At 53.8% G+C, this 26987-nt stretch overlaps 1 protein-coding gene across 1 annotated transcript; it reads left to right on the top strand.

Annotated features, from left to right (window-relative positions):
* Positions 1-790: 790 nt before the first annotated feature.
* On the top strand, positions 791-25382 carry SLC6A18 (solute carrier family 6 member 18). The gene is made up of 12 exons (XM_075541901.1): positions 791-950; positions 3500-3640; positions 4524-4661; positions 8947-9128; positions 9765-9875; positions 10929-11041; positions 18669-18797; positions 20540-20696; positions 21420-21624; positions 21762-21921; positions 23896-24058; positions 25200-25382. The coding sequence occupies exons 1-12, from the start codon at positions 791-793 to the stop codon at positions 25380-25382; spliced, it is 1842 nt and encodes a 613-aa protein (XP_075398016.1).
* Positions 25383-26987: the final 1605 nt, after the last annotated feature.

Here is a 26987-nt window from a genome sequence, read left to right as displayed (position 1 = left end):
AAGTGGCTGGCCAAATCCAAAGAACCAGAAGTTGATAAACCAGATGCAGGAGCCAGAACTAAAAAATCAAGAGAGCTCTTCCACAGCATCCATTTATATAGGAAGGAGCCACACCCCTGGGGAGACTTTCTGTCACATCAGGGCTGTGACCTGAGTGCAGAGGTTGCCATCCTTCATAACCTTACAAAGGCTTGGCTGCTCCTGCTAAACCTCAGATGGGAGGGGATGATATTATGTGAGGTCACCATTGGGGCATTACTATGCCATGACTGCCAAACTACTATGAATCCTGGCCTGGTCAAGTTGACACAAAACCCAGCCATCACAGTTCCCTTGAGAAATTGTCCTATAGTCTTGCAAGTTGTCACCATTGCTACAAATGGGATATATACAACCCACCTCTGTGTGTCATTCCTTTCCACTACATGTGAATCTCCAAGTATCTCAGTATAAAATGGCTCATCCCGAAACACATTCTCTCTTTAAAATCATGAAGTGCTCCCAGTCTGGGGGAGGGGACTCCTGAACGTCCCCCGTGTTACTGAAGATGGTTCTCACACCACCGTTGGCGTCCCGTTTGCGGAGGTGGCTGGCTGAGACAGAGGGACTGGAGGACGCCGGGGTCAATGGATGCCGGTCCAAGTTAGAACAAGAACTCAGCCCCCAGTTACCAATTAACCAGGCTCCACTGGTTTGCCTTTAAATCAATGAAAAACTACAACTGCAGGGGAAGCTGCCCTGGCTCTACGGGAGTGCGTACTCCTCTGTGTGCGATCGGCGGGCAGGCGGCATGGCTCTCGCCCCGGAACCCCAGTCGCTTATAGAAGACAGTGGGGATGAGAGACCCAAGTGGGACAACAAGTTCCAGTACCTCCTGAGCTGCATTGGGTTTGCCGTGGGGCTGGGGAACATCTGGCGCTTCCCATACCTGTGCCAGACCTACGGGGGAGGTAAGCCGTTCACTGTTCACCTGGTCTTCTCAAGGTAGGATCCATGTCCTCCTTGGAGAAGGGCGCCTGACCGGGGCGGGTTGGGGCTCATCCTTCTTCGCTGCCTGCCCCCCCCCCGGAACTATCCATATGCCATCACCCCAAGATCCATCCAGTCCCTCTGAGTCACTCCAACTATTCAGAGGGAGTCTGCCAGAGATCAGACTTAGAGATGACTCACATTCCTTGTCCACCGTTCCTTCAGGGAACAGTTAAAATAAACAAACTTACTGCCATCGAGTAGATGACGAGTCAGATTGACACTATAAGACAGGGGTTCTCAACCTTTCTGACGCTGCGACCCTTTAATACAGTTCTTCATGTCGTGGTGACCCCCAACCATAACATTATTTTCTTGCTACTTCATAACTATAATTTTACTACTGTTATGAATCATACTGTAAATCATAATGTGTTTTCTGATGGTCTTAGACAACCCCTGTGAACGGGTCGTTCGACCCCAAGGAGTGTTGACCCGCAGGTTGAGGACCACTGCTGTAAGACAGAGAAGAACCACCCCGTGTGTTCGCGAGACTATAACCCTTTACAAGGGTAGAAAGCCCGTCTTCTCCCACAGAGCAGCAGTGGGTTTGAACTGCTGGCTTACAGTTAGCAGCCCAGTGAGCTATCCACTAGGCCACCAGATGCTATCTGGGAGCATCGGCCAGTCTATAAATTCAATGCTTCTAAGAAACAAGACCTGGTGGCAATTCCAAACACTGCCACCTGCGCACTCTGGGTAGGTGGACAAGAGGGCTTCAAGAGCTTTTTGAAAACAATCCCATGATCTTGTCCTCACGTTTGTCCACCAACTCTTTGCAGAGCCCTGGTGGTCCCAGCAAAGGGGTCCTGCAGGGTAGAATGGCTTGACCACTACTAGGTGGAGGTCTGGTGGTGGGGAGACTTGGCGATCGGCTTCCAAAAGGCTATGTGGACCAGCCGTTCTCTGCACACACCTGGGGTCACCCTGCATCTGTGACGCTGAGTCTAAGGAGACAGCAATCTTACAAGCCACCCCTCTCCCCTTGGTTCTCGGCACGAAGACGTTTGGGGAGGTGCCAGGCACCAAGGGGAGAAGGGTCCCCCATCATGGAACATGCTTGAAGCAACCTTCCAAACACTGGCCAGGTTGTGAAAACGCCATCCATGTCTCATCAATCGTAACCAAGTCAAAAGACCAGTACGTCAGATTGCGACCCACGGTCACCCCACGTGTCTCAGAGCTGAACTCAGAGCTGTCGCTGGCTGCTGCTTCTGCAGAAGATGCCAGGCCTTTCTTCAGAGGCACGGGGTGGACTCGACTTGCCAACCTCTCAGTGAGCAGCGAAGGATGCTAATTTTTCCCACCACCCGGGGACTCAGTGGACAAGTTAACAATTGTGAAGGGCCTGCTGCGTGCCCGGAATGTCCTTGGAACTCGGCTCCTTTGATCCTCACCAAGCACGGAGTGGGACCAGACCTCCCAGCTTCCACGGGGAGGTTAAGTAAGCATTGGGGCTGTGTCACAGTGGTGTGGCGTGTCTGTCCATCGTGCCCACTCCAGTGGACACCGAGGACGGGGAGGGGCAGCCTGCCTGCTCAACAACTGGGCTCACAGGTGTGGGGGGAGGCGTTTTATGGCACTTTTGAAACAGCTTCTTTAGGATTGACTTCCAACCATGAAAATCACTCCTAAAAAAAAACAAAAGAAAAAAAAGAAAATCACTCCTTGACTCTCAGAGCAATGTCCACATTTTATGAACTCCTGATTTTCCTAAAGGTGGTTCTACACCACAACCCTGCTTCCCGGGTGGCAAAGCCGAATTTTGTCTCATCTTGACCAGCATCGGTTCTTTTGAAAACAATCTAAAATTTGATGTGCAGGTAGCAAAGAAAATACTTTAATTTTCATGGGTCCATTATGAATGGACGTGATTATTATTGCAAGGTGGAAGCGACCAGACGGCAGCGGATTCTGCTTCTAGGTTTTGCTTCCATTACAAAGAGCCCTGGTGGTGTTGAGGTTACTTGATGGGCTGCTAACCACAAGGTCAGCAGTTCAGGGCCACCAGCTGCTCCAGGGGAGAGAGATGAGGCTTTCTACTCCTGTGAAGAGTCCCAGTCTCAGAAACCCACAGGGGAGTCCGGCCCTGTCCACAAGGGTCAAGGGCAGTGTTTTTTGTGGCTGCCCTGTATGGAGCAAAGCCAGCAGCCTGCTCTCACCTCTCTGCATCTCCAGCAGCCTGCTCTCACCTCTCTGCATCTCTGCGTCACATTTGGGTCATTGTCACCATATTTCGAACTTGGCTTTACCATAATGGCATTGCACACTTTACGAGCAACGGGGAAGAGACCCAGAGGTTCCTTCCTCTTGTCAAGTAAGACTAGCAAGACAGAGAGTGACTTGGCTAAGGAACAGAGCTTTAGGCAGGAAGCCTGTGTCCCCCACACTGGGGGAGGCGCCAGGGGCTTCTGTCCTGAGGCCCCGCTGGCAGGGGTGGTGACTGGCCCTGACTCTGTACCCCTCGCAGGTGCCTTCCTCATCCCTTACTTCATCGCCCTGGTTTTTGAGGGGATCCCGCTCTTCCACGTCGAACTGGCCATCGGCCAGCGCCTGCGCAGAGGCAGCATCGGGGTGTGGACAGCCATCTCCCCCTACCTCGGTGGAGTAGGTAAGCCCCATGCTTACAGGCCCCTGCTGGGGACAGGGTGGGATGGAGTGGGGCCCCGTCGGCCAAGCCCAGACAGCTGAGAGAACCACACCTAAACGTCCCGGCCAGGGTATGGGGCAGGGGTCTGCAGGGTCACGGGGCGAGAGGCAAACCCGAGAACCTGTAGGTAATCGAGGGGTGCGCACACCCCTCTGTGCTCACACCCTTGAGACCTGGGCAGTAAGTCATCTTAGTCAGTGCCCCCAGAAGCAAAGCCTGGAACAAAGACACGGGTGTTTGGTTTTGGGGGCTTTGAAGGGGGGGGGGCAGCTCAGAACACAAGATCAAGGGATCAGGTGCCTCAGGCAGGAATAGGAGGCTTCAACAGGAGGAGTGCCCCGTCACTCAGACATAGGGGGTCAGCTCCCTGGAGCAGCAAACAACAGAGCTCTGGCTCCTGAGCGTGGATGGGGCTCTGAGAGCCCCACATCCAGTGTCCAGGGACATTGCTGGAAACCTGGGCGCAGATCCGGCAGTGGGAGCTGTGTCACCATCCGGAGGAGTGGCCTGCCACATGGGGCAGTTGCCACGAGGACAATCCTGCAGCTCTACCCCAGACAGCCCTCCTGACCCCCCTGCAAAGCCAGTGGTCAGATAAACAGAGGGACCAGCAGGTCAGGAGCCGTGGCAGCACGAGTGCATGCTGGGTCCCAGGCGAGTCATCCCCAGGGAGGTGGGGGTGGTGTGTATGCAGGCGGTTCTCCAAGGCCCCCCTGGAAGCAGTCATGTGTGCTGGGGGTGTTGCCTTCCCAGCATTGATTTTATCTGCTGGCTTTCAGCAGAGAGTGGGAGTGGGCAGAGGACAGGGCCCTGGGTCCCGGGCTGACCTTGGCAGTTTCCACAGGGCTGGGCTGCTTCACCGTGTCCTTCCTGGTCAGTCTGTACTACAACACCATCATGATGTGGGTCCTCTGGTACTTCCTCAACTCCTTCCAGAACCCGCTGCCCTGGAGCAGCTGCCCGCCCGACGGCAACAGGACAGGTAAGGGCGTCATCCAGGGGGCTGGTGGGGCTATCCCCGCTAAGGCCAGCTGGCCCGTTCCAGGACACAGCTGCAGGAAGGCCTGGGAGGGACCTCACAGAATTCCAGGATTTTCGGGGAATCAGGTCTGCACAGGTAATGTCAACCAGCCTGGAAGGCCCGAGGGGCTGCCCCATCACATATAGCCCACAGGGAGCCACTTTAGAGACATCTGTGTGCTCAGGAGGCTAGAAGGTGGAAGAGGACCATGGCATCTGTCTGTGTGTCTGTCTGTGATGTGTGGGCATCTGTGCATCTGTGTGTGTCTGTATGTATCTGTGCATGTGTGTGTCTATGTGTCTGTATGCATGCGTGTGTCTATGTGTGCATGTGTATCTGTGTATCTGTGTGTCTGTATGGATCTGTGCATGTGTGTCTGTGTGTATCTGTGAGCATGTGTGCATTTGTGTGTGTCTATGTCTCTGACTGTATCTGTGCATGTGTTTGTATGTGTGCGTGTGTCTGTCTGTGTTTGCGCATCTGTGTGTGTCTGCATGTATCTGTGCCTGGATGTATCTGTGCATGTATGTGTCTGTGTGTCTGTATCTGTATGTGTCTGCATGTGTGTTGGTGTGTGTGTGCATGTGCATATCTGTGAGTATCTGTGTGTCTATGTGTCTCTGTGTCTGTGCGTGTATCCATGTGTCTGTCTGTGTGTGTCCCACTCTTTATATAACTCGGTTAGGGACCCGCTGTACAGGGGCACGCTGGACAGAGGGCACAGTGGAAGGTGATGGCATCACATCAGATGATGATGCCGTCTCAGGTGTTAGTGGCTGTTAGGCACCGATGCGTTGACACTGACCCCTAGCCACCTTATGTGCACTAGAACTTTCACGCCGCCAGCCCTGGCTATCCTCCCGGTGGTTCCTCTGTGGGAGCCCACTGTTCCAGCCACAGTGTCAATCCATCTCATCGAGAGTCTTCCTCTTTTTCAATGCTCTACTTTACTAAGTACAGCGTCCTTCTCCAAAGACTGTCTCTACTGACAACATGCACAAAGCACATGAGACCAAGTCTCCCTCCCCTTGCTTCTAAGGAGCACACTGGCTGTACTTCTTCCAAGACAGAGTTGTTCGTTCTTCTGGCTGTTCTGGCTGTCCCAGGTAGCTTCAAGGTTCTTCTATAACGCTATAATTCAATGTTCTTCTTTATTCAATGTCTGTGGGGTACCAGCTCCACAATCGAAGGAGTTCAAGAGGTGGTTGTGTCATTGAGGGGTAAATTTAATGCGACATCAGACAAGATAAAGCATGTGAGTACTCACCTCCAGGACTGCCATGACTTCAGGAGCAGATCTGTGCAGAGAGAGAGAGAAAATAGTTCCATCCAAGGTTTATATACACTCAAGGGGCTTGCAAGCCCCACTAATTACAGGTAACCACAAAAGTAACAAAGTGGGCTGTACCCTAACCCTAAAGGTCCCTGAGTACATTGAAGGAGTAACCTAACACCAGTGTCCTGGGCAGGTAAGGGGGAGTGGCTGTCCTCAGAGCCTAGAGAGCAATAATAGCAAGGTCTGGTCCTGTAGTTATAGCTGCATAGCAATCAGAGGTAACTTTAAGGTAGCACTACTGAGAGAATAGAGTGGGGAACTATATTAATTATGAGAATGTGATTGGGACTCACCTCCAACTCACGAGGGTGAAGGCCCTCCTCCACCCCAGAAACCCAGCCTGTCAGACTTCTAAATATATGAGAATAAAGGAATCCTCCATTCTCTGCTTCCCACAAATGTCCAAACTTCACGTACATATGAGGCTATTGAAAATATGATTGCTTCCGAATCCACAGACTGGGAAAAAATATTTAACAAAGTATATCAGATAGTAGACTCATTTCAAAAATATATAGAAAATTATGAGACCTTCGTAAGAAAAATACAGGCAACCCAACAAAAATGGGCACAAGACATAAATAGATAATTTACTAAAGATGAAACCCAGGCCACCAAGAAGCCTAGGAGGAAATATTCACACTCATTAGCAATAAGAAAAATACCAATCAGAGCATCGGCGTGATACCACCTCACACCAACACGCTTAGTAAAGATTTTCTTTGAAATAACAGAAAATAATAAATGCTGGAGGGGATGTGGAGAGATTGGAATGCCCCGACCTTGCTGGTGGAACTGTAGAATTGTACGACCCCTCTGGAAATCAATGTGGAGCTTCCTTAAACAGATGCAAAGACAAATATCTTTTGGTTCTGCAACCTCCCTGCTTAGTATACACCCTAAAGAAATCAAGAACACAACACGAAAGGACACATGCAGACATATTTTTTGTTTGTTTGTTCAGGTTTTTAATCATTTTATTGGGGGCTCATACAACTCTTATCACAACCCATACAGACATCCATGGTGCCAAGCACATTTGTACGTTTGTTGCCATCATCATTCTCAACACATTTGCTTTCTACTTGAGCCCTTGGTATGAGCTACTCATTTTCCCTCCTCCTTCCCCACTTCCCTTTCCCTCATGAACCCTTGATAATTTATAAATTATTATTATTGTTATTAAGTCATATCTTACACTTCACCCACTTTTCTGTTGCCCGTCCCCCAGGGAGGAGGTTATATGTAGATCCCTGTAATCAGTTTCCCCTTTCTACCCTACCTTTCTTCCACCCTCCCGGTATCACCACTCTCACCACTGGTCCTGAAGGGTTCATCTGTCCTGGATTCCCTGTGTTTCCTGTTCCTATTTGTACCAGTGTACATCCTCTGGTCTAGCCAGATTTGTAAGGTAGAATTGGGATCCTGAGTGGTGGGGGAAGAAGCATTTAGGAACTAGAAAGTTGTATGTTTCATCGTTGCTACCCTGCACCCTGACTGGCTCATCTCCTCCCCATGACCCTTCTGTAAGGGGTGTTCAGTTGCCTACAGATGGGTCTTGGGTGCCCAATCTACACTCCCCCTCATTCACAATGACTTGATTTTTTGTTCTTTGATACCTGATCCATTCGACACCTCGTGATCACATAGGCTGGTGTGCTTCCTCCATGTGGGCGTTGCTGCTTCTGCAGACACATTTTCATAGCAGCCATTTCTACCAGAGCCCCATCATGGGAACAAACAAAAGCTCTGACCCCAGAGGAACGGGTACGCAAACACCGGTACATTCACACAACAGACTCGGATGCATCCTTAAAGGACACGGATGAGCCTGCCAAACACCTGGGGACAGGGACAAATCAGAGGACAATATGTTTAGTGAAGTTCGTCACCCTCATAAAGGTCAATCTTTTACAACACCGGTATTAGAAAGGAAAGGGGAGAAAAAGAAAAATGGTTTCACACCACAAGGTATGATTTCAAAGCCTATGAAGAGGCCAGGGAAGAGGGGAGGGATGGGAGGGGAAGGGGGAGGGAGAAGGGAGAGGAAAGGGACAGGAAACGTGGCGGGAGGTGGGGGGTGCACAGGAAAGAGTGAGAGAAGAGCAAAAAGGATCCACATTTAGAGGGAGTTTACTGGGATCCTGTTACTGATGTCATTGGACGGGCCAGGTTGTGCGACTACGTGGAATGTGCTTTCCTCTGTGCGTCTCGTAGTCTACAAACAAAAGGAAAATAGTAACGATGGTAAATAAAGTTAAACAAGTAGATGGAGACAGGGTCACAGCTCACACCCCCTCCAGATTGCTCACCCAGCCGGTCTACACGCTGGTCCGAGTGGCCCATAGAAGGAGGGAAAATAGAACTGGAGCAGACTCCGAGTCTCTGGTGACCTACGGACCAGTTCGTTTGAAAAAGCAGAGATAGGAAGAAAGGAAACACAGTGGCTTGGGTGAGGCGACCTCAGTCCTCAGAGTAACACCTTTGCCCTTGGGCCACAGATTCACCCGGTGCAAGAAGACGTCTGATTTCTCCCCTGTGGCTCCCATGGGTTTAGACTCTAAACTTTGGAGGCATAAGAGTCGTAGGCAGAGAGGTAGGGTTTCCACGCATCATCTGGGGGACACAAGTCATAGCATGGGGGAACCCAGAATCTGCATTAGCAGGGGCTTAAGTGCACGGGGGAGTGGGGGTGAGGTCTCTGAGGCTGTGGGTGCTGGCACCAGTGGGGCTCAGCACTGTGACCAAGGGACAGAGACAGGGCCGGGGCTGAGCTGGCGGCAAGTGCCCCTATCTTAGCTTCCTGTTGCACTTGAACATCACGTCCCAGTCATTGCCCTGGCCCACGGGGCTGCTGCCCTGGGTGATGGGAAAGTGGTGACAGCAGCATTGACACCCCCTTGGTGGCAGGATTCGTCGAAGAGTGCCAGGACAGTGGTGCGGTGAGCTACTTCTGGTACCGGCAGACCCTGAACATCTCAGCCGACATCGGCGACAGCGGGGCCCTGCAGTGGCGGCTGCTCACCTGCCTGGCAGCCTGCTGGGTGGTTGTGTACCTGTGTATCATCAGAGGCATTGAGTCCTCGGGAAAGGTGGGCACCCGCTCCCCAGCTCCTCACGACTTCCCTCTGCCCCAGGGTGCCCCCCAGAGAAAGAGTAGCAGAGGCTTCCTTGGTCCCCCTCCCCAATCCCTCTGCCCTCGAGGCTCAGTCTACACCCCGTGGGTAATGGTTAGGGGTACAGCAAAGGCCTGCTACCCTCTGAGCTGCAAGATTGGTAGCCCTGAGCCCAGGTGACACGTGTGGGCTGGGAGTCCTGGATTTGCGGAGGATGGATCTCTGAGAGTAGGGGGCCCACTAGGGTCCTCTCCTCCCCTGATATTGGCCCAGGGCCACTCACCGGCCCAGCCCAGAAGGGACCTCACTTCTCTGGCTCCAGTGTCTACTCTGAGCTACATGGTCAGAGCTGCCCCCACACAGGCATTCAGGGTTCCAGTGAGGAGCCCCCGGCCTCAGAGAGCTCTCCCTGAGCAGACGCCCCAGAGTGGCAGGAAGTCCCCTCCTGAAGGCACCTTCTGGACCAGCATCCTCGAGAGTGGCAGTAAGCCATCTCAGAGTGTCCCTGCATCCCTGCTCCTCTCCGGGGGCAGGGAGGGTGAGGGGGTGGGTCATTGGAGATGTGTCCCACTTGGTGGTCACCTGGGGTCTTCTCTGTCTTCTCCACTGAAGGTCATTTATTTCACGGCCCTTTTCCCTTACCTGGTCCTGACCCTCTTCCTCATCCGGGGACTCACCCTGCCTGGAGCCAAGGAGGGCCTGCTCTACCTCTTCACCCCCAACGTAAGTGTCTGAGTGGCTCTGCTGCATGTGGAGCCCAGGCCGGGGCCACGGGGCGGGAGCAGGGAGCCGGGAGCAGGGAGCCGGGAGGAGGGCTTCATTTGGAACACGCTGACCAGTAGGTGACTGCTAGGCCTCCCCGTGGAACCTGGGGACGGGTGAGCAGTCCCTGGCCTGCAGCTCCTGTGTAGTCAGAAGCCAGCCCCAGGGGCAGGGGTGCTGGACCACCCCTTGGGGATCAGGCTTCAGCCCAACCCTCCTGTTCTTCCAGCAGCATGCACCCACCAGATAAGAGGTCAAGGACCCCCCTCTCTTCCCCTCACAGGGCCAAGGCTCACAGCATCCCCTAACAAGATCCCTGAGGAACCTCCTGGAGGCTTCCAACCCTGCCTTCCCCTTCCCTGGGAGATGGAGGAGTGGCTGCAGAGGTGGGCAGAGGGTGGACATGGGTCAGGCAGGATGGGCAGTCAAATGGCTACTAATAGAAAAAGGAGGTGAGCAGATAAATAGGGGGAAGAGGGAGGAAGAGGAAGAGGAGGAAGGGGAGAGGGGAGTTCTGAGGAGGACAAAGAGAAAGCAGGGGGAAAGGAGGAGGAGGAGGAGGGAAGGGGCCTTTGGTGTTGACATAGTCCCGGGTGGGACATGCCTGCCCGCAGACACACCTGGGACCAGTGGGGATTGTAGGTAAACTCAGGTCACCCATGGAAAAGCCCATCTGAGGACCCTCCACACCACCCAGAAGCAGTCAGCAGGCCCCAGTAGGTGCTGCTTCTCACCCATTTGCCCACCCAGAGGGGTCTGTGTCAGTCAGAGCCCAAGTGTACTGCTTGGGGGTTGGGTAGGCTTGCACCCCTGCAATGGGAGGGCCCGAGAACGACGCTCTGAGTTCTCAGAGTGGGTGTACCCACGCACCCAGGGCCCCAGACAGTGCTGGGGGCTCCAATCTGCTCAGGAGCGTGCCCCGGGACTGTTCTTAAACGGTGCGTGCACGGGCAAGTGTCTGGGTCCCCGTGGGTGTGTGAGTAGTCCTCCCACCCCACCTCCCGCTCGTTCCAGATGGAGATCCTCCGGAACCCTCGGGTGTGGCTGGACGCAGCCACTCAGATCTTCTTCTCTCTGTCCTTGGCCTTTGGAGGACACATCGCCTTTGCCAGTTACAACCCACCCAGGTAGGCAGCGCAGAATCGGCTGAGCTCACAGGTTCAAAAGCAGCGGGGCAGCACTTCTTTATCTCAGGGTCCCGGCCGTGGCCCTCGGGCAACCTGTGTGTTGGCGATAAGAACTTTATGTAGTGTGTATTATGTGCACTGGAGCCAAAGGCGTGTCGTGCAGGCGACGACTGAGTCACCTCAGGGTTGGCAGGAGGTCACCTGAAAGGCAGCGGAGAGCAGCTGGTACCAACCAGCGCCGTATACCGGGATGAGCAAGCCAGGGACAGTGACATCACTGGCGAAATGATATGGACTAAAATTAGCCACGGGCATCACGCAGGATGTCATAAAAGCAGACACCTGCTGTGTGCGCATCCATTTATGACGAAGCATTTTCAAGGTGTGCACAGGGATTTTATGGGGCCACCATGTGCTTCTAGCGCTGCAGCACGCCGGGCTAGAAACTCAGGAAACACGCAACGCACCAGGGAAGACGTCGCTGTGGTGAGGTGCCGTGGTCCTGGCACACAGCAAGCTTAGGCGCAACGCAACGAAACACTGCCTGGTCCCTCACCATCCTCACCACCCTGGCTGTGCCTGAGCCTTCGGTCGCAGCCACCATGTGACTCCATCCCGTTCTGGGATTCCCGCTGTCCCTCAACTTTACCAAGCATGATGTCCTTCTCCAAGGACTGTTATCTCCTGATAATAGGTCCAATGTACACGAGACCAAGTCTCTCCATCCTCACATCTCAGGAACACTGACTGAGCTGCTGCCCAGACAGGCTTGTTTGCTCGTTGCATATGCGTATTCTGTATATGCGTATTCTGCATGGACACCACTGTCCAGATGCCTCGATGTGCCTCTGAGCTTCCTTAGCCATTCTCCAGCTTCCACAGGCCTATGAGCTGAGTGAACAGACCGCGGCTTGGGTCAGGTGCACCTTAGTCCTCAAAGGGATGCCCTTGCCCTTGAACCCTTGAAGCAGATTCACCTCAGTTAATACCTCACTTGCTCAGTGATTGCTACTTAACAATGGGCGTGGATTGTAGGTCCGAATGAAATGAGGTTCTTAACAAGTTCAATCTTCTCTCCCTTGATCGTGATACTCATTTTTTGGTATTTGGGCTTGTGAGGATTGGGGTCCTTTCTGCAATGAATTGTAATCCGTAGTGAAGGTTGCGGTTGCTCATCTTCATCAAAGAGTTCCTCAAGTGCCCTTCGCTCTCGGGAGGCCAGGCTGTGTGCATAGACCAAGAGGCAGTTCCACGAAACAGAGCCAGGGGGCGCTGCGTGGTTTAAAGTCAGGAAAACGTGCTTCAGGGTTGTATGCTTTCGCCAGACTTATTTGATCTGTATGTTGAACACATGACCCCAGACACTGGATTCTATGAACAGGAAGGGGGATCAGAATTGGAGGAGGATCAGTGAGCAACTTTCAATGTATAAACGGTATAGCAGTTATTATTAGATGCCCTAGAAGCCACTCTGTTACATAGGCGCCATTCACCCAAATGAAGCAATTCCCTGATATTCCTTAACGGTTGTCCAGTTTCTGCAAACATATGAGGTGATTGAAAAACAATGGCCTGGGTCAGAGGCACCTGAGTCCTCAAAGTAGTGTCGCCTTTCAAGCCTCTAAAGAGGTCTCATGCAGCAGGCTGACTCCGTGCAGTGTGGTCCTTGATCTCCTGACTGCTGCTTCCACGAGCATTGATTGTAGCTCTGAGCAACACAAAATCCCCGACATCTTCGACCTTTTCTCCATTTACTATGATAGTACCCTATTGGATTTTGAGTCTTCTTGACATTGAGTTGCAATCCATGCTGAAGGCTGCAATCATTGATCTTCATTAGCAAGTGCTCCAAGTCCTCCTCGCTTTCAGCAAGCAAGGTTGTGTCATCAGCATATCACAGGTTGTTAATAAGCCTTCTGTTGTGGTTTCTGAAGAGGGAAAATGAACACAGAACAAAACAGAAACACACACAGACAATACAAGAATGCAGCACAAAACAGATGCACACACAGAGACGATATGAGACTGCAGCCTTGAAGGACCACAGCCTTTTATTTTTATAGAATCAATACTGGCAGTGTTCCTAGATATGATCCCTGGTCCCACGCCTGAATTCCCGTATCTCAGCCTGTACTGCTCTTGTTTACTGCTCCCAGGGAACGCTGTGTGCAGTTGTTTCCCACATTCCTTACTGACTGCAGTTGAAGGACATCCTGCGCTCGAGAGCAAGCTGCCAGGGAGAAAAGGAAGTAGTTTACAAGAACGAGCTAGGACAGCCATTTGTGAACTGTCCTAACCAGATACGTGACAGGAGACACGGTCCTCCTTTCATGGCTCCTTCACCTTCTGTGTTAGTCTGGGTTGACTAGGGAAACAAGTTCATAGACACTCGTCTATAAGAAAGCTTGATATAAAGAGTAATGGTATATTAAGAAAACATCCCAGCCCAGTCCAGATCAAGTCCATAAGTCTCATGTTAGCCCATATGTTCAATATCAGTGTATCAATTCCTCTTCAGACTCATGCAACACATGCAATGATGTCGAATGCAGGAAAATCACAGGCCAGTGGGTGGAAAGTCTTGTGGATCCAGTGGCGGTGGCAGTATCTCAGCACTGGCGTGGGTCTCCACGTGGCTCCTCCAGCTCCAGGGCTCTGATTCCATTAGGGGTCTCCATGTGGCCTGTCAACAGGAATGTCTCACAGGTAGAGAGTATGTGTCCCACCTCCAGGGAGGAAGACAAGAGTTCCCAGAATCCTCAGAAGGTCATGCCCACCCAGAGGCCTCATTGGCTATGACCTGATTGACAGCTTAGACTCCACCCCTGCACTCAAGTTAACAAAAGATTATGTAACCACCTCACCTTCCTCCAATTCTCATGCAGAATTATTTTTCATATAATCCAGCTTCCCTGATGATTTGTTCAGCATGCAGGTTGAATAAGTATGGTGAGGGGGTACAATCCGGTCACACACCTTTCCTGATTTTAAACCATGAGCAGCTGCCTCTTGATCCACATACAAGTTCCTAATGAGCACAACGGCGTGTTCTGGGATTCCCATTCTCCTCAAGGTCAGTCAGAGTTCATTATGGGCCACACAGTCAAAAGCCTTTGCAGAGTCAGTAAAACACAAATAAACAGTATTTAGTATTTGCCATTGTCAGCCAAGATCCAGTTGACATCAGCAACGATATCCCTTGTAGCACATCCTCTTCTGAATCCAAGGCCCCGCCTCTGACAGAAGGAAAGACTGCCGACCCTGCACCAGTGTTATGTTTAAGCTCGCACTGAGTCAATTCATCCCATCCAGGGTCTTTTTCCTTTTCATTGACCCTCTACTTGAAAAAGCATGATGTCCTCCAGGGACTGCTGCTGCTAAAAACATGTCCAGAGTGAGTCAAACAATGTCGCCCCGTCCTTGCTTCTAAGACACAGTCCGGCTACACTTCTGAGACGGATTTGTTTGTTCTTCTGGCACAACAATCCAAATACATCAAGTCGTCTTCCGTCTTCCTTATGCACGGTCCAGCTGTAGTATGCGTGTGAGGGGATTGGAAATGCCATGGCTTGGGTCAGTCACACCTTAGTGCCGAAAGTGACCTCTACTCTACCCATGCAGCACACTTGCCCAAAGCAACACATTGTTTGGTTTCTTGGCGGCTGTTTCCATGAGCCTGGACTGTGGCTCCAAATCTCAAATAAGATTCTTGACCATTTCAACTTGTTTTCTGTTTATCGTGATGCTATTGGTCCAGTCGTGAGGATTTTGGTTTTCTTTACATTAAGCGGCAGTCCATACTGAGGATGCTTTCGTGTTTCATCAGGGTGAGTCTAGTCCTCCTTGCTTTCAGCAAGTCAGGTGTGCCTTCTGCAGATCGCAAGTGGTCGGCGAGCCTTCCTCCAAGGCTGGTGCTGGATTCCCCTTCAAGTAGTGCAGCTTCTCCCAGCATCTGCTCAGCATACAGACTGAATAAGCGTGCTGAGCGGATACAACCCTGACATACACCTTTCCTGATGTCAAATCGTGCAGCATCTCTTTGTTCTGTTCAAACCGCTGGTCTAGATCTGCGTACAGGTTCTGCATGAGCACAATGAAGTGTGAGGAAATTCTCATTCTTTGCAATGGTGTTCAATAGGGGTTATGGTCCACATTACTGAATGCCATAAACCCAACATCATAATCCAAAGCATTGGTTCTTCTTCAGTCTTCCCTGTTGTCCAGTTTTCACATACTTATGAGACCACTGAAAATACCATGGCTTGATATTTTCAAGCGCAGCTTAGTCAGGCACTTCTTAGTCCTCAGAGCGACATCGCAGCTCTTCAGCACTTTAACGAGATCCTGTGCTGCGTATTTACCCAATGCAATGCTTGGCTTGTTCTCATCGCCGCTGCTTCCATCCCCAGGGATGGTTGATCATGATGCTACTTACTGGTCCAGTCGTGAGAACTTGAGTGTTCTTTACACTGAGCTATAATCCACACTGAAGGCTGCAGTCTTTGATCTTCCTCAGCATGTGCCTCCAGTCCTCGCTTTCAGAAAGCAGGTGGTGTCATCTGCATCTCAGGTTGTTGAAAAGCCTTCCTCCGATCTGATGCCTCATTCCTCTTCCTGTGGTCCAGCTTCCCAGGTGATCTGCTCAGCATACAGATTGGATAAGTGTGGTGAGAAGAGATAACGCTGATGCATAACGTTCTTGAATTTGAAGCATGCAGCGTCTCCTTGCTCTGTTTCAAAAACGATCCCGTGATCCGTGTCTAGGTTCTGCCTGAGCACAGTGCAGCGATCTAGCAGGCCTTAGATAGGTTCATTTCTTCTAAGGTTCCCGAGTACGATGGACCAGGTGTAGAGAAAAGTTGTCAGGGAGGCTATCACACTTAAAATCATAGAATCAGATGGCTCTCGATGTTTGCTTTTCAGAACAAATCAGAAAGATATCAAAATTGATGTAAGACATCCTAAGAGGCTAAAGCTGGGCACAATAATTAGCACCTCCAGTCTTTCTTTAGAAATGGTTTGCTGAAGTGGAACCTCGGAGTTGTCTTGGACACTTGAGAGAGAGTTGACATTTGAAGGTTTTTTCTTGAGATTTGGTTGGTAGATCCTTATCATGAATGAACTGTTTCCTAAGGCTATTTTACACCAATGTATCTGAGTTATGGAAGTTGGATTGCTCTCCTCAAGATCAGTAGTTCAAGCCCACCAGCTGCTCCTGGGGAGAAAGATGAGACTGCTCTTGTGAAGAGACATAGCTTTGGAAACCCTGGGTAATAATCAGGTTGCTGTGAGTCAGACTATATGAAGAAGAACTCCCTGGGAGGGAGTTATAAGTAGATCATTATGATCAGTTCCCCTTTTCTCTCCCCACCGTCCTCTTACCGTCCCGGTATCCCTACTCTCTTTATTGGTCCTGAAGAGTTTATCTGTCCTGCATTCCCTGTGTTTCCATCTCTTATCTGTACCCGTGCACATGCTCTAGACTAGCTGGATTTGTAAGGTAGTATTGGGGTCATGGTAGTTGGGGGGGCATTAAAGGACTAGAGGAAAGTTGTATGTTTCATTGGTGCTATACTACACACTAACTAACTTATCTCTTTCTTGTGACCCTTCTGTAAGGGGATGTCTACAGATGGGCTTTGGGTCTCCACTCCACACTCCCTCTCATTCTCCTTGATATGATGTTTTGTTCTGGGTCTTTTATGCCTGCTACCTAATCCCATTGACACCTCATAATCACATAGGCTGCTTCTTTTATGTGGACTTTGTTGGTTCTCAGCTAGATCAGCGCTTATTTATTTTCAAACCTTTAGAACCCCAGACACTGTATCTTTTGATAGCCAGGCACCATCAGCTTTCTTCACCACATTTGCTTATGCACCCATTTTGTCTTTAGTGATTGTGTCAGGAAGGTGAGCATCCCGGAATGCCAGGTTATTAGAACAAAGTGTTCTTGCATTGAGGGAGTACTTGAGTAGAGGCCCAAGATCATCTGTACATATATATGGACATATCTCTATTTCCCTATCATTATATATAAATATATTTACATATGTACAAGCCTGTATTTAGACTTCTATAAATGTCATTTGCCACCTAGTTCTTTCCTCTTGTCCCACTATCATGTTTGGCCTTCAATTGGGTTCAGCAATTTCTCTCCACTACATTGCCTTGATCAAGCCCTACCAGGTATCCTATACCCTCCTCACCATCTATTTAGATCACTTGTTATTCCCTTGTCCCTGGGTTTGTTAGCACCCACTTCCTTTCCCTCACCTCCCCTTCTCCCATGTTCCCCCAGAACCACTGGGCCCATTGTTCTTTCCTCAGGATTGTTTATCCTGCCTATCTTATCTAGATAGACAAGCAGAGACAGTAGCAAGCACAAAAACAAGATAGAACAAAATCAAACAACAACAACAAACAAACAAACGAGGGGCGGAGGGGGAGTCTATAAATAGTTCCAGGTCTGTTTTTTGACCTCTTTAAAACATCTAAAAGCAAGATATCACCTTGATAAATCAGGTGCTCCTATCTCAAGCCATGGTATTTTCTATCATCTCATATGCATGGGAACATTGGGTATTAAATAAGAAGACTGGGGAAGAGCCGATGCTTTTGAATGATGGTGTGGGTCAAGAATATTAAAAGTACCAGGAACTGCCAAAAGAACAAGCAAGTCTACCTTAGAAGACATACAGCCAGAATGTTCCTTAGAGGCAAGACTGATGAGACTTCATCTCACGTTTGTTGGACATGATGTTAGAAGAAACCAGCTCCTGCAAAATGACATCAAACTTGGCGGAACAGAAGGAGAGCGACAAGGTGGAAGGCCCTCAACCAGATGGATCGGCCCAGTGGCTCCAGCAATGGGCTCAAACGTCAGAACAATTGTGGCGATAGCGCAGGACTGTCCAATGTTTCGTCCCGCGGTACGTAGGGTCACTCTGAGTCATAATCCTCTTGGCAGCACCCAACAACACAGCAGGGAGTCAGAATCCACCCGATGGCAGAGCTCAGCTTTATTAGAACCTCTCTCTGGGGCTTATTCCTTGCACACCCTGGCCTGACACAGGGGAAGCCCCACCCCCACCCCAGGTTACTTGTTAGGGTGTCCAGCAATGGAGGTGGCCGGGCAACTGGAGCTGGTCAGAGAAGCAAATGTGGGCTTTCTGGCAGGCAGGGTAGCCAAGGGAACCATCTGACTCCGCCAGCCCTGAGGGGCAGTGAGTCATTCTGTGTGCTAGTACAGCTGGGTATTACGTTCTCCTGTACGGGGGGGGGGGGGGCGGTCACTGCTGACATCCGCCCCCACCCCCTGCCCTCAGAGGTCCGGTCTGGGTGGGAAGGGGATGAAACCTGGGAGATTCCAGAATCGCTCCAAAGCCACAGTCCCGTCCTCAGGAGAGTACTCTGCTCTGGTGGCCATGTGCCAGAAACTGTGCCTCTCCCACTGAGAGGACAGTGGGGGCGGGGGCCTGGGAGGCCACCAGGCACAGGTCCCCATCCCTGGATGCTGGGTGGCTGGGGAGGGTGAACATGGACTTGATGCTGCGGGTCTGTGCGCTCCACAGGAGTGGAGCTCCGACACAGAGAGTCGTGGTGACACCCATGTGTGCGTCCCCAGGAACGACTGTGAGAAGGACGCTGTGACTATCGCCCTGGTGAACAGCATGACCTCCCTGTATGCCTCCGTCACGGTCTTCTCCGTCGTGGGCTTCAAGGCGACCAACGACTACGAGAAGTGCCTGGACAGGTGAGTGTCAAGGCTGGCTGCACCCGGGACAGCCGTCTGCCGTGTGGTTGGGCACTGCCTGGACAGGTGCGTTCCATGCCGGGGAACTGTCTGGACAGATGGGTGCCAGGCTGTACTGGCTCTCAAGCCTGGCACCCCTGCATGATGGCTAAGTGGTGATGAAGGCCAGTGTAGTCCCGAAGCATGCTGGCTTAGGGAGGCCCACCAGGACCTATGTGGAGAAAAGGAATCTGCAGATGTGACTAAGTCAAGGACCTGGAGGTGAGACATCATCCTGGATGGTCCGGGGAGGCCTTGACTCCAGAGACACGTGTCCTCAGAAGCAAAAGACAGCAGAGGAGGAGAGCACCTTGTGCCCACAAAGGTGGAAACCAGAGGGATGTGGCGGTGACCAAGGGGCCCAGGGACGACCAGAAGTTTCCAGGTGTAAGGAAGGATGCTCCCTGGAGCCTCCAGCGGGAGCCCGGCCCTGCAGACACTCCATTTCAGCCTTTGGACCTCCCGAATGTGAGAGCTTAAACTGCTGTTGCTCAAACCGCACCCAATCTGTGCAACCCCAGGAAGGGAACCCAGAGCCTGGCACTGTGGTGGTTACACGTTGGGCTGCTCACTGCCAGGTCGGTCCTTTGAAACTGCCAGCCACTCCTTGGGAGAAAGACTGGATGTTCTAGTCCCGTAAGAATGACAGTCTCCAAAATTCACAGGGACCATTCTACCCTGTCCTGTAGGGTCGTATGAGTCGGTGTTGACTCAATGGCAGGGAGGGAGTAAAGGATTCCAGGAAGGCTCGCCCCTACAAGTGGAGTTCCAGGGGAAGCCTTTGGGGGGTCACAGCTGGAGAAGGTGCTGCTGGCACCCAGTGGGTGGGATGCAGGGATGTTGCTAAGCATCACAGACATGCGAGAAGCTGTCCAGCAGCTCTGGTCCACCATGCTCCGGTGAGCATAGGTGACCACTGCCTGTTCAGAGGGATGGAGTAAAGAGAGATGTCACTTCTTCCAGGAGGACGGGGGAGAAGCAGCTTGATGGCCCAAGGACAAAGTGCTCCCATCTGCTGCTCTCCAGGAATGAGTGGCTGCAGGGGCAACCTGGTGAATCTCTCTTGGAAGCAGAAGGGACAATTCTTCCAACTTCTGCTACTGAGCTGGTGGCCCATGGAGGGTGTGTCCACATGAAGAGAGTGCATGGCCCCCGCAGGGTGGTTTCTGAGACCAGGAGGCTCAAGTCTAAGTCCACCACGTTCACCAGGACCCGCCCCAGGCAGGTAGCCCTAGGATGGCTTTGCCAGCGTGTGGACACATAGCTCTGTTGCACTGTCTGCAGAGTGGTGCCCACCCCCACCCCCACCGAGCAATGCCCCGAGGACACGAAGAGAGGCAGGCCGCAGACCTCAGGCATGGGGAGTAGAAAGAGGCGTCAGAGCCAGCCACAGTCCCTGAAAGGCCATGCCCCTCAGTCCCAAATCTGCCCCCTCTTTGGCCACCCAGAGGACTGACAACGCCATGTGGCCAGGGAGCTGCATGCCCACTCTGAGCCTCAGACGGCTCCTCCCAGGCCTGGACCTGTGGGGCACGGGAGCGGCCCTCTCTTCCCTCAGGGGCCCCCAGGGCCCTCCTGCCTCTGTATGGGACACCATCGATGTCAGTTCTTTCCTTGCCTGTCACTGGAGGTATCTTCTGCCTAGACTTTGAAGGCAGGGTGAGGGACCCCTCCCTGCTCGCTCAGCCCCACTCCCCCCACAGGAACATCCTCAGCCTCATCAACGCCTTTGAGCTTCCTGACCAGAGCGTCTCCCGAGACGACTACCCGGCCGTGCTGGCTGACCTGAATGCCACTCAGCCGGCACGAGTGGCCCACCTGCTCCTGAGGAGCTGCCGCCTGGAAGACTTCCTGGACAAGGTACAGGAGGACCAGGGGTCTGCAGACCCCTCTCCACACACCAGAGACCAGGCCTGGACAGCCACAGAGGAGGGGCTTGAGGCCTTCCAGGGAGCCCTGTGGCCTCCAGGGCACCTAGGGCCGGAGCCTGGCAGGAGAGGAAGGATGGACCAGGGGTGCAAGTCACCATGTTGCCCAGTGGCCTCGGGCAGAAACTCCTTAGTCACTGATCATCTTCTGTGGAAGTCCACCTGAGGGCCGGCCCACCCTGGGGGCTGCAAGACGGAGGGGGCTGTGCATGCGGGGGCTGAGGCATGGGCTGAGGTGTGCACCCTCTGCAATGCAGCACACCACACGTGCATGGGGACAGAGTCCCGGGTGTGGTGTGCATGTGCATGTGTTACCACGTATGTACCATGAGCATGAACAGGACAGAGTGGTGTGTACGTGAGGGCGGGGCTGGGTGCACAGTATGCGTGTGCACAAATGGGGCAGAGCATGGAGGGCGATATGCCGCGTGCACGCGCAGTGTGGGTGGGGCTGGTTGTGCGTGAGCGCCTGCTGCCATGTGCCGTCCGTGCTGTGCGCGTGTGCGCGTGGGGCAGAGCATAGGTGCGGTGGGCCGTGTGCACGTAAGGGGCGGGGTTGGGTGTGAAACCTGCCTTGGGCACGCGTGCATGGAGCACAGGGGCAGTGCGCCGAGCGCTCCCGTTGACGTGCGCACGCCCATGTGACGTGCCGCAGAGCGCCTCGGGCACGGGCCTGGCCTTCATCGTGTTCACCGAGTGCCTCCTGCACCTGCCGGGCGCGCCCGCGTGGGCCGTGCTCTTCTTCGGGATGCTCTTCACCTTGGGCCTGTCGTCCATGTTCGGGAACATGGAGGGGGTCATCACGCCGCTCTTGGATCTGGGCGTGCTGCCCAGGTCGGTCCCCAAGGAGCTGCTGACCGGTGAGTGGGCTGCGGGCCGCCCTGCCTGTCGCCTGGCCACCCTGGGGCTGGGGAAGGGAGGGGCGGAGGGAAAGGAGGAGACAGCAGGGCCAGGGCCAGCGAGCCGCTGAGGCGCGTGTCCGTGTCCGTGTCCGCAGGGCTGGTCTGCCTGGCCTGCTTTGCCTGCGCCCTCTGCTTCACCCTGCAGTCCGGCAACTACTGGCTGGAGATCTTCGACAACTACACCGCCTCCCTGAACCTCATCATCTTCGCCTTTTTCGAGGTCGTTGGGGTCGTATATGTGTATGGGATGAACCGGTGAGTTCAGACTTTGGAGGGGGCGTGGGAGCAGACAGGAGATGGAGACTTGACGGCCACCTTTCCACAAACGGAGACAGGGAAGGATGCAGCCCCAGTCTGCCCAGTGTTCCACTGCTGAAGGGGTCACCCAGCTCTCAGTCTGAGCCAGCCGTGTCCACCACAGGGGCACACCTGTGTTCTGCTGACCATCCAGGGTCTTCTAAGATTCCAAGGTGGGGGAACTCAGTGACACCAGGAAGGTCCAGGGCAGGCTCTGGGCCCCATTCTACCCTGGGCCTCGGCAGGGTCATTTCTCCCCACCTCAGATGTCACCCTTGGTCACAGCTCTACCCAGAGCCCACCAGCACTGGGTCCAGGACCCAGAGATCCCCCGGGAGTTTGGGCCCTGCATCCTCCTCCCCTTACATTCCAAGGGGACGCTACAAAGTTCTGTGGGTGTGGGACATGGGGGACAGCAGACTTGCCCTCGGTCCACAGTCCCTGAGGCTAGGAGAGGCAGCATGATCGGGCAGGTGTCCAGCCAAGCCGCCTGGGCAACTTGGTGAGAAAGTGAACCCTTGAGACCTAAGCAGGCTGGGGCCCCACAAGGTGACCCTCCAGAGGTGTACAGAGGTGGCACGTGGAGGAAGCTGGGGCCAGGGGGAGAAGAGGGCAGGCGGGAGCTTCAGGAGGCCCTCCTGCTGCTGGGAAGGTGTCCTGTGGGTCCTGTACAGAAGGGGACAGTCAGGAGAACGGGGCCTGGCCTAGAGACGCCCAGCAGAGTCCCTGTGTAAGTGGTGTGCAAAGTGACCGTGCATCCACCCAGGAGGGTAAGACAGCATAATCCCAGGCCCGCAGCCAGCATGTCGGTTCTGACTTACAGCGACCCCGTGGGACAGAGTCCAGCTGCCCCACAGGGTTCCCGAGGTTGGCTGTCTTCCCAGAAGCAAACTGCTACATCCTTCTCCCCAGGAGTAGACGGGTCCAAACAGGCAGCCTTGAGCTTAGTAGCCCTATGCTGACCCACCGCACCCACAGGGCACAAGAAGGTACTGGTGTGTAGTCCTTAGTCACCAAGTTAGGCTATAACCAATGTCATCTTGGGGCTCAGGTGAGCAGACATGTATGTTCTCAGGGCTCAGGTATCCAGGAAGCTCCTTGTGTCAGGTACATTGTATCTTTTCCGTTTCTGTCTGTCTGCTCCTCAGGGAGCGGGGGAGGCAGGCACCTTTCTTTCTCCATCTATGCTTTCTTGCTGTTTAGCCCGGGAGGGCGGGGTGTTAGTGGTTACACATTGAGCTGCTCACAGCATCAGCAATTCAAAACCACCAGTCACTCCCCAGGAAAACGATCAGGCTGCCTGCTCCCTTAAAGAGTGACAGTCTTGGAAATCCACAGGGTGGCTCTACCCTGCCCTATGGGGTCTCTGTGAGTTGCCATCGATGAGGCTTGGTTTTCCGAGTTTCCCATCTCCACGGAGGTGGACCCAGCACACACCCTACATTAGCACCGCCATGATCACACGTCAAAGACGGGATCTGGGCCATGGGGCTGGGCCTACACTGCATTGTAGGAGACAGAGTTCAAGCGGAAAGTCCCCCTGATCTCAGGGGACTCCCAGAGGCCATGTGTCCCTGGGAACCCCTGTCAGGCAAGGCCCGGGTGGGTTGAGGGGTGGGAGAGACCGCCAGCAGGGTGGGAATATGGGATGGGACAGACTGCAGTGGAGCTTGGGGAAGAGCAGACCGACAGGGTCGGTGGGGCTGGGATAGACCATCACCATGGGAGAGGGGCTGGGGGCTGGGGACTGGGACACACCATGCCGGCAGGGCATATAGGGTGAGGCAGACCCTGGTGGAACTTGGGGAAGGACAGGCTATGGTGAGGGTTGGGGACAATCATCAGGTTGGGGGTGGTAGAAGAGATAGACCATCAGCAGGGAAGGGGCAGGGGCTAGGTTGAGAGCCTGAAGCCTCCTCTGCCTGGGGTCAGGTTCTGCGATGACATACAGTGGATGACCGGGAGGCGGCCAAGCCTCTACTGGCGCGTGGCGTGGAAGCTGGTCAGTCCCTTGCTGCTGCTGTCCATCTTTGGGGCCTACCTCGTACTCCTGGTCCAGAAGCCACTCAGCTACAAGGCCTGGAACCCCCAGCATGTAGGTCCTTCTGTGGAGCCCTTCCCCTACGACCCCCCCCCCATGGACAGTATGCCTGTCACCTCTGCCTGAGAATGGGGGCTCAGAATGTATACAGGACTGGGGCCCAATTGGCCAGGAGCTCTAGCTCCCCAGCTGGCCCCCTGAGAGTCCCAGAAGTCATTGATTTGGGGGAACAGAATGTTTTCCTGTTCCTGTGACCTGAGCCTTGTCCTAACCTTGAACTCACGGAGGTGGCCTCATGCCTCCTGGGGGCAGGGCAGCCCCACAGGGCCCATTGCTGGGCCACAGCAGGGGCGGGCACAGGGAGGGGTGAGGAGGGCACCGTTACCAGCCTGAGTAGTTCAGCTGCAGGAGCGACCACATTAGACTTTCTCAGTGAAGGAAGCAGTGCACCGGTCACCCTCCGGCACAAGCCCACGGCCACACATGCACATGGAGTAGCCTGGCCCTGGAGACAAGCCCCACAACACACACACGGGACCCAACACACACACAGACCCAACACACACACTCACACACACACAGACCCAACACACACAGAGACCCACCACACACACTCAGAGACCCAATACACACACTCATACACACACAGACCTAGCACACGCACTCACAGAGACCCAACACACACACACCCCACACACTCACACACACACATACTCTCTCTCTCTCTCTCTCACACACACACACACACACACACACGGGACCCAACACACACACAGACCAAACACACACTCACTCACAGAAACCCAACACACACATGCTCAGAGAACAACACACACTGTGGCCCCTGGCATGGGGGCAGGGAGAGAGGACCCCCCCACACTTATTGGTGACATAGGGTCTGACAAAGCCCAGCTGGCCATGCAAGGCAGACCCCAGAAACCCCATGGTGGGTCTAGGTGGCTGGATCAGCTCTTTCTAGAACATGAGGTCCCAGAGCCCACCCTTCACCTTCTGCCCACGAGAGGCTTGGCTCCAATGCCCGAACTTTCCACAGCTCGTTGGCGCAGTCTCCTCACAACCCAGCCATCCACCCTCGTCCTGGCTCAGGTTACACTGAGTGGGGTCTTGGCCCTGAGCAGTGGGGCGTTTGCTGGGTGGGGGCCCCCACTGAGCTGCACCCCGGATCCGTCCACAGGAGCAGTTCCCCTCCAGGCAGCAGAAGCTCTACCCAGGCTGGGTGCAGACCATCTGCGTGCTGCTCTCCTTCCTGCCCTCCCTGTGGGTCCCGGCCATCGCTCTGGTCCAGCTGTTCGCCCACCGCCGAAGACAGAAGCGGCAGCCCCAGCACCCCCAGCTGCAGGGTGACCACACTTGCTGAGGGGCAGGGATCTGTGATCCCTTTGTGACACATGCTCAGCCCCCACCCCACCCCCAATTACACACTGCTGCCCACTGCCCTGGACCTGCATGATTCTTGCTTCTTGGAAACTCTCACGTCTTCCACATCCTTTCACGTGGCAGCCCGGCTTGGGCTGGTGGCTGGGGGGGGGGGGGGGCGGAGCAGGGGCGGGCAGCAGGCTCTCTGATAGGAGCACCCCATTAGCGAGTCACTCCCTGAGCCCCCGCATGTCCCAGCAGCATTGTGCCATTAGGGTCTCTCTCAAAGGCCACTGGGTCACCAGTCCTTTCTTCCAAGGGGCCCCAACCTTTCCATGAGCAGCCGAGCACATTCAGCGTTCGGGCCCCAGGCACCCCTGGGTGCCCGAGGTCTGGCAGGACATGGCAGCCACACCCACCAAGAACCCTACAATCTGCAAACTGCCCTGCAAGAGGGGGGGGGAGTCTCTGAGTAGGCTTGCATGTGGCCCAGCGTCACCTGGTGACACCCAGGTCAAGTAAGCCCCAGGGTTCAAGCTCCCAGCTGCACCCCAAGTGCAGAAGGGTCCGCACTTCCCATCCTGGATGAGCTCAGGAACGGTGCTTCCAGTAAGGGGAGACCCAGCTACAGGGCTCCGTGTCTTCCTGACAGCACCAGGGGTCACAGGGACCCATCTTTTCATCATGCTCATGGCTCACCGTGGAGCTGGTGGGCAAGCGGCTTTGTCCCTGGAGACTGCTGGTTTCAAGCTTGCAGTTCGCTAACCCACAAACCACCAGGGCACACCTCTGATGGGAGCCAAACTCAGACTCCCTGCCATGGAGTCGATTCTGGCTCATAGAGCGACCCTATAGGGCAGGGTGGAACTGCCCCGCGAGTTTCCAAGACTTCACAGAAGGAGAAAGCCCCGTGTTTCTCCCACAGAACAGCTGGCGGTTTCGAACTGCTGACCCTGCTGATGGGCGCAGCCCCCAGTAACCCTCAGAACACACCTTTCTAGCATCCTTGTGAAGAAGTTGGTAGCCACACAGACACCGTCTAGTGTGCTGATGGTGGTTCCAGGTGACCACTGATGAGCCTACTTCCAGAGAGTCCATTCCAATTCATAGTGACCCTGCAAGATGGAATCTGACTGCCCCTGTGGGTTCCCAAGGCTGTCAATCTTTAGAAGGGCAGAAAGCCTCATCTTTCTCCACCCAAACAGCTTGTGGGTTTGAACCTCTGACCTTCGGGTTAGCAACTAAGTGACCCACTTTGTGTCGCATTAGCTGCTGTCTAGTCAGTTCCCGTGAAAAAGATGGGGCTTTCTAGTCCCATAAATAGTTCTAGCCAGTCCTATGGGGTTGCCACGAATCCCAATAGACTCGGTGGCAATGAGTTTGGTTTGTGGTTTGGAGTCTGGTCCCGACTCTCGGCACCCCACACTCCAGGGACGCACTGCTCCATGGTCAGTGGGGCTGGACCACTGTGGTCCACAGGGTTTCCATTGGCTGGTTTGAGAGTTACTTGCCAGGTCTCAGTCTGGAAATCCTGCAGTAACCAGCTCAGCACCTAACAGGCTAAGCCTCCACTGAAGGGTGGAGGCTGTGCTGTGTGTGAGGGGCA

This window comes from Tenrec ecaudatus, chromosome 2, assembly GCF_050624435.1.
Source record: "Tenrec ecaudatus isolate mTenEca1 chromosome 2, mTenEca1.hap1, whole genome shotgun sequence".
In the NCBI taxonomy this organism is placed as follows: Eukaryota; Metazoa; Chordata; class Mammalia; order Afrosoricida; family Tenrecidae; genus Tenrec; species Tenrec ecaudatus.
Note: the sequence above shows the minus strand (reverse complement) of the source record. Positions and strands in the feature narration are given on the sequence as shown.

Coding starts and splice junctions, on each gene's coding strand:
- SLC6A18 (XM_075541901.1), top strand. CDS start 791: ATGGCTCTCGCCCCGGAACCCCAGTCGCTTATAGAAGACAGTGGGGAT. Junction 9,129..9,764: donor GCATTGAGTCCTCGGGAAAG/GTGGGCACCCGC, acceptor TCTCCACTGAAG/GTCATTTATTTCACGGCCCT. Junction 9,876..10,928: donor TCTACCTCTTCACCCCCAAC/GTAAGTGTCTGA, acceptor CGCTCGTTCCAG/ATGGAGATCCTCCGGAACCC.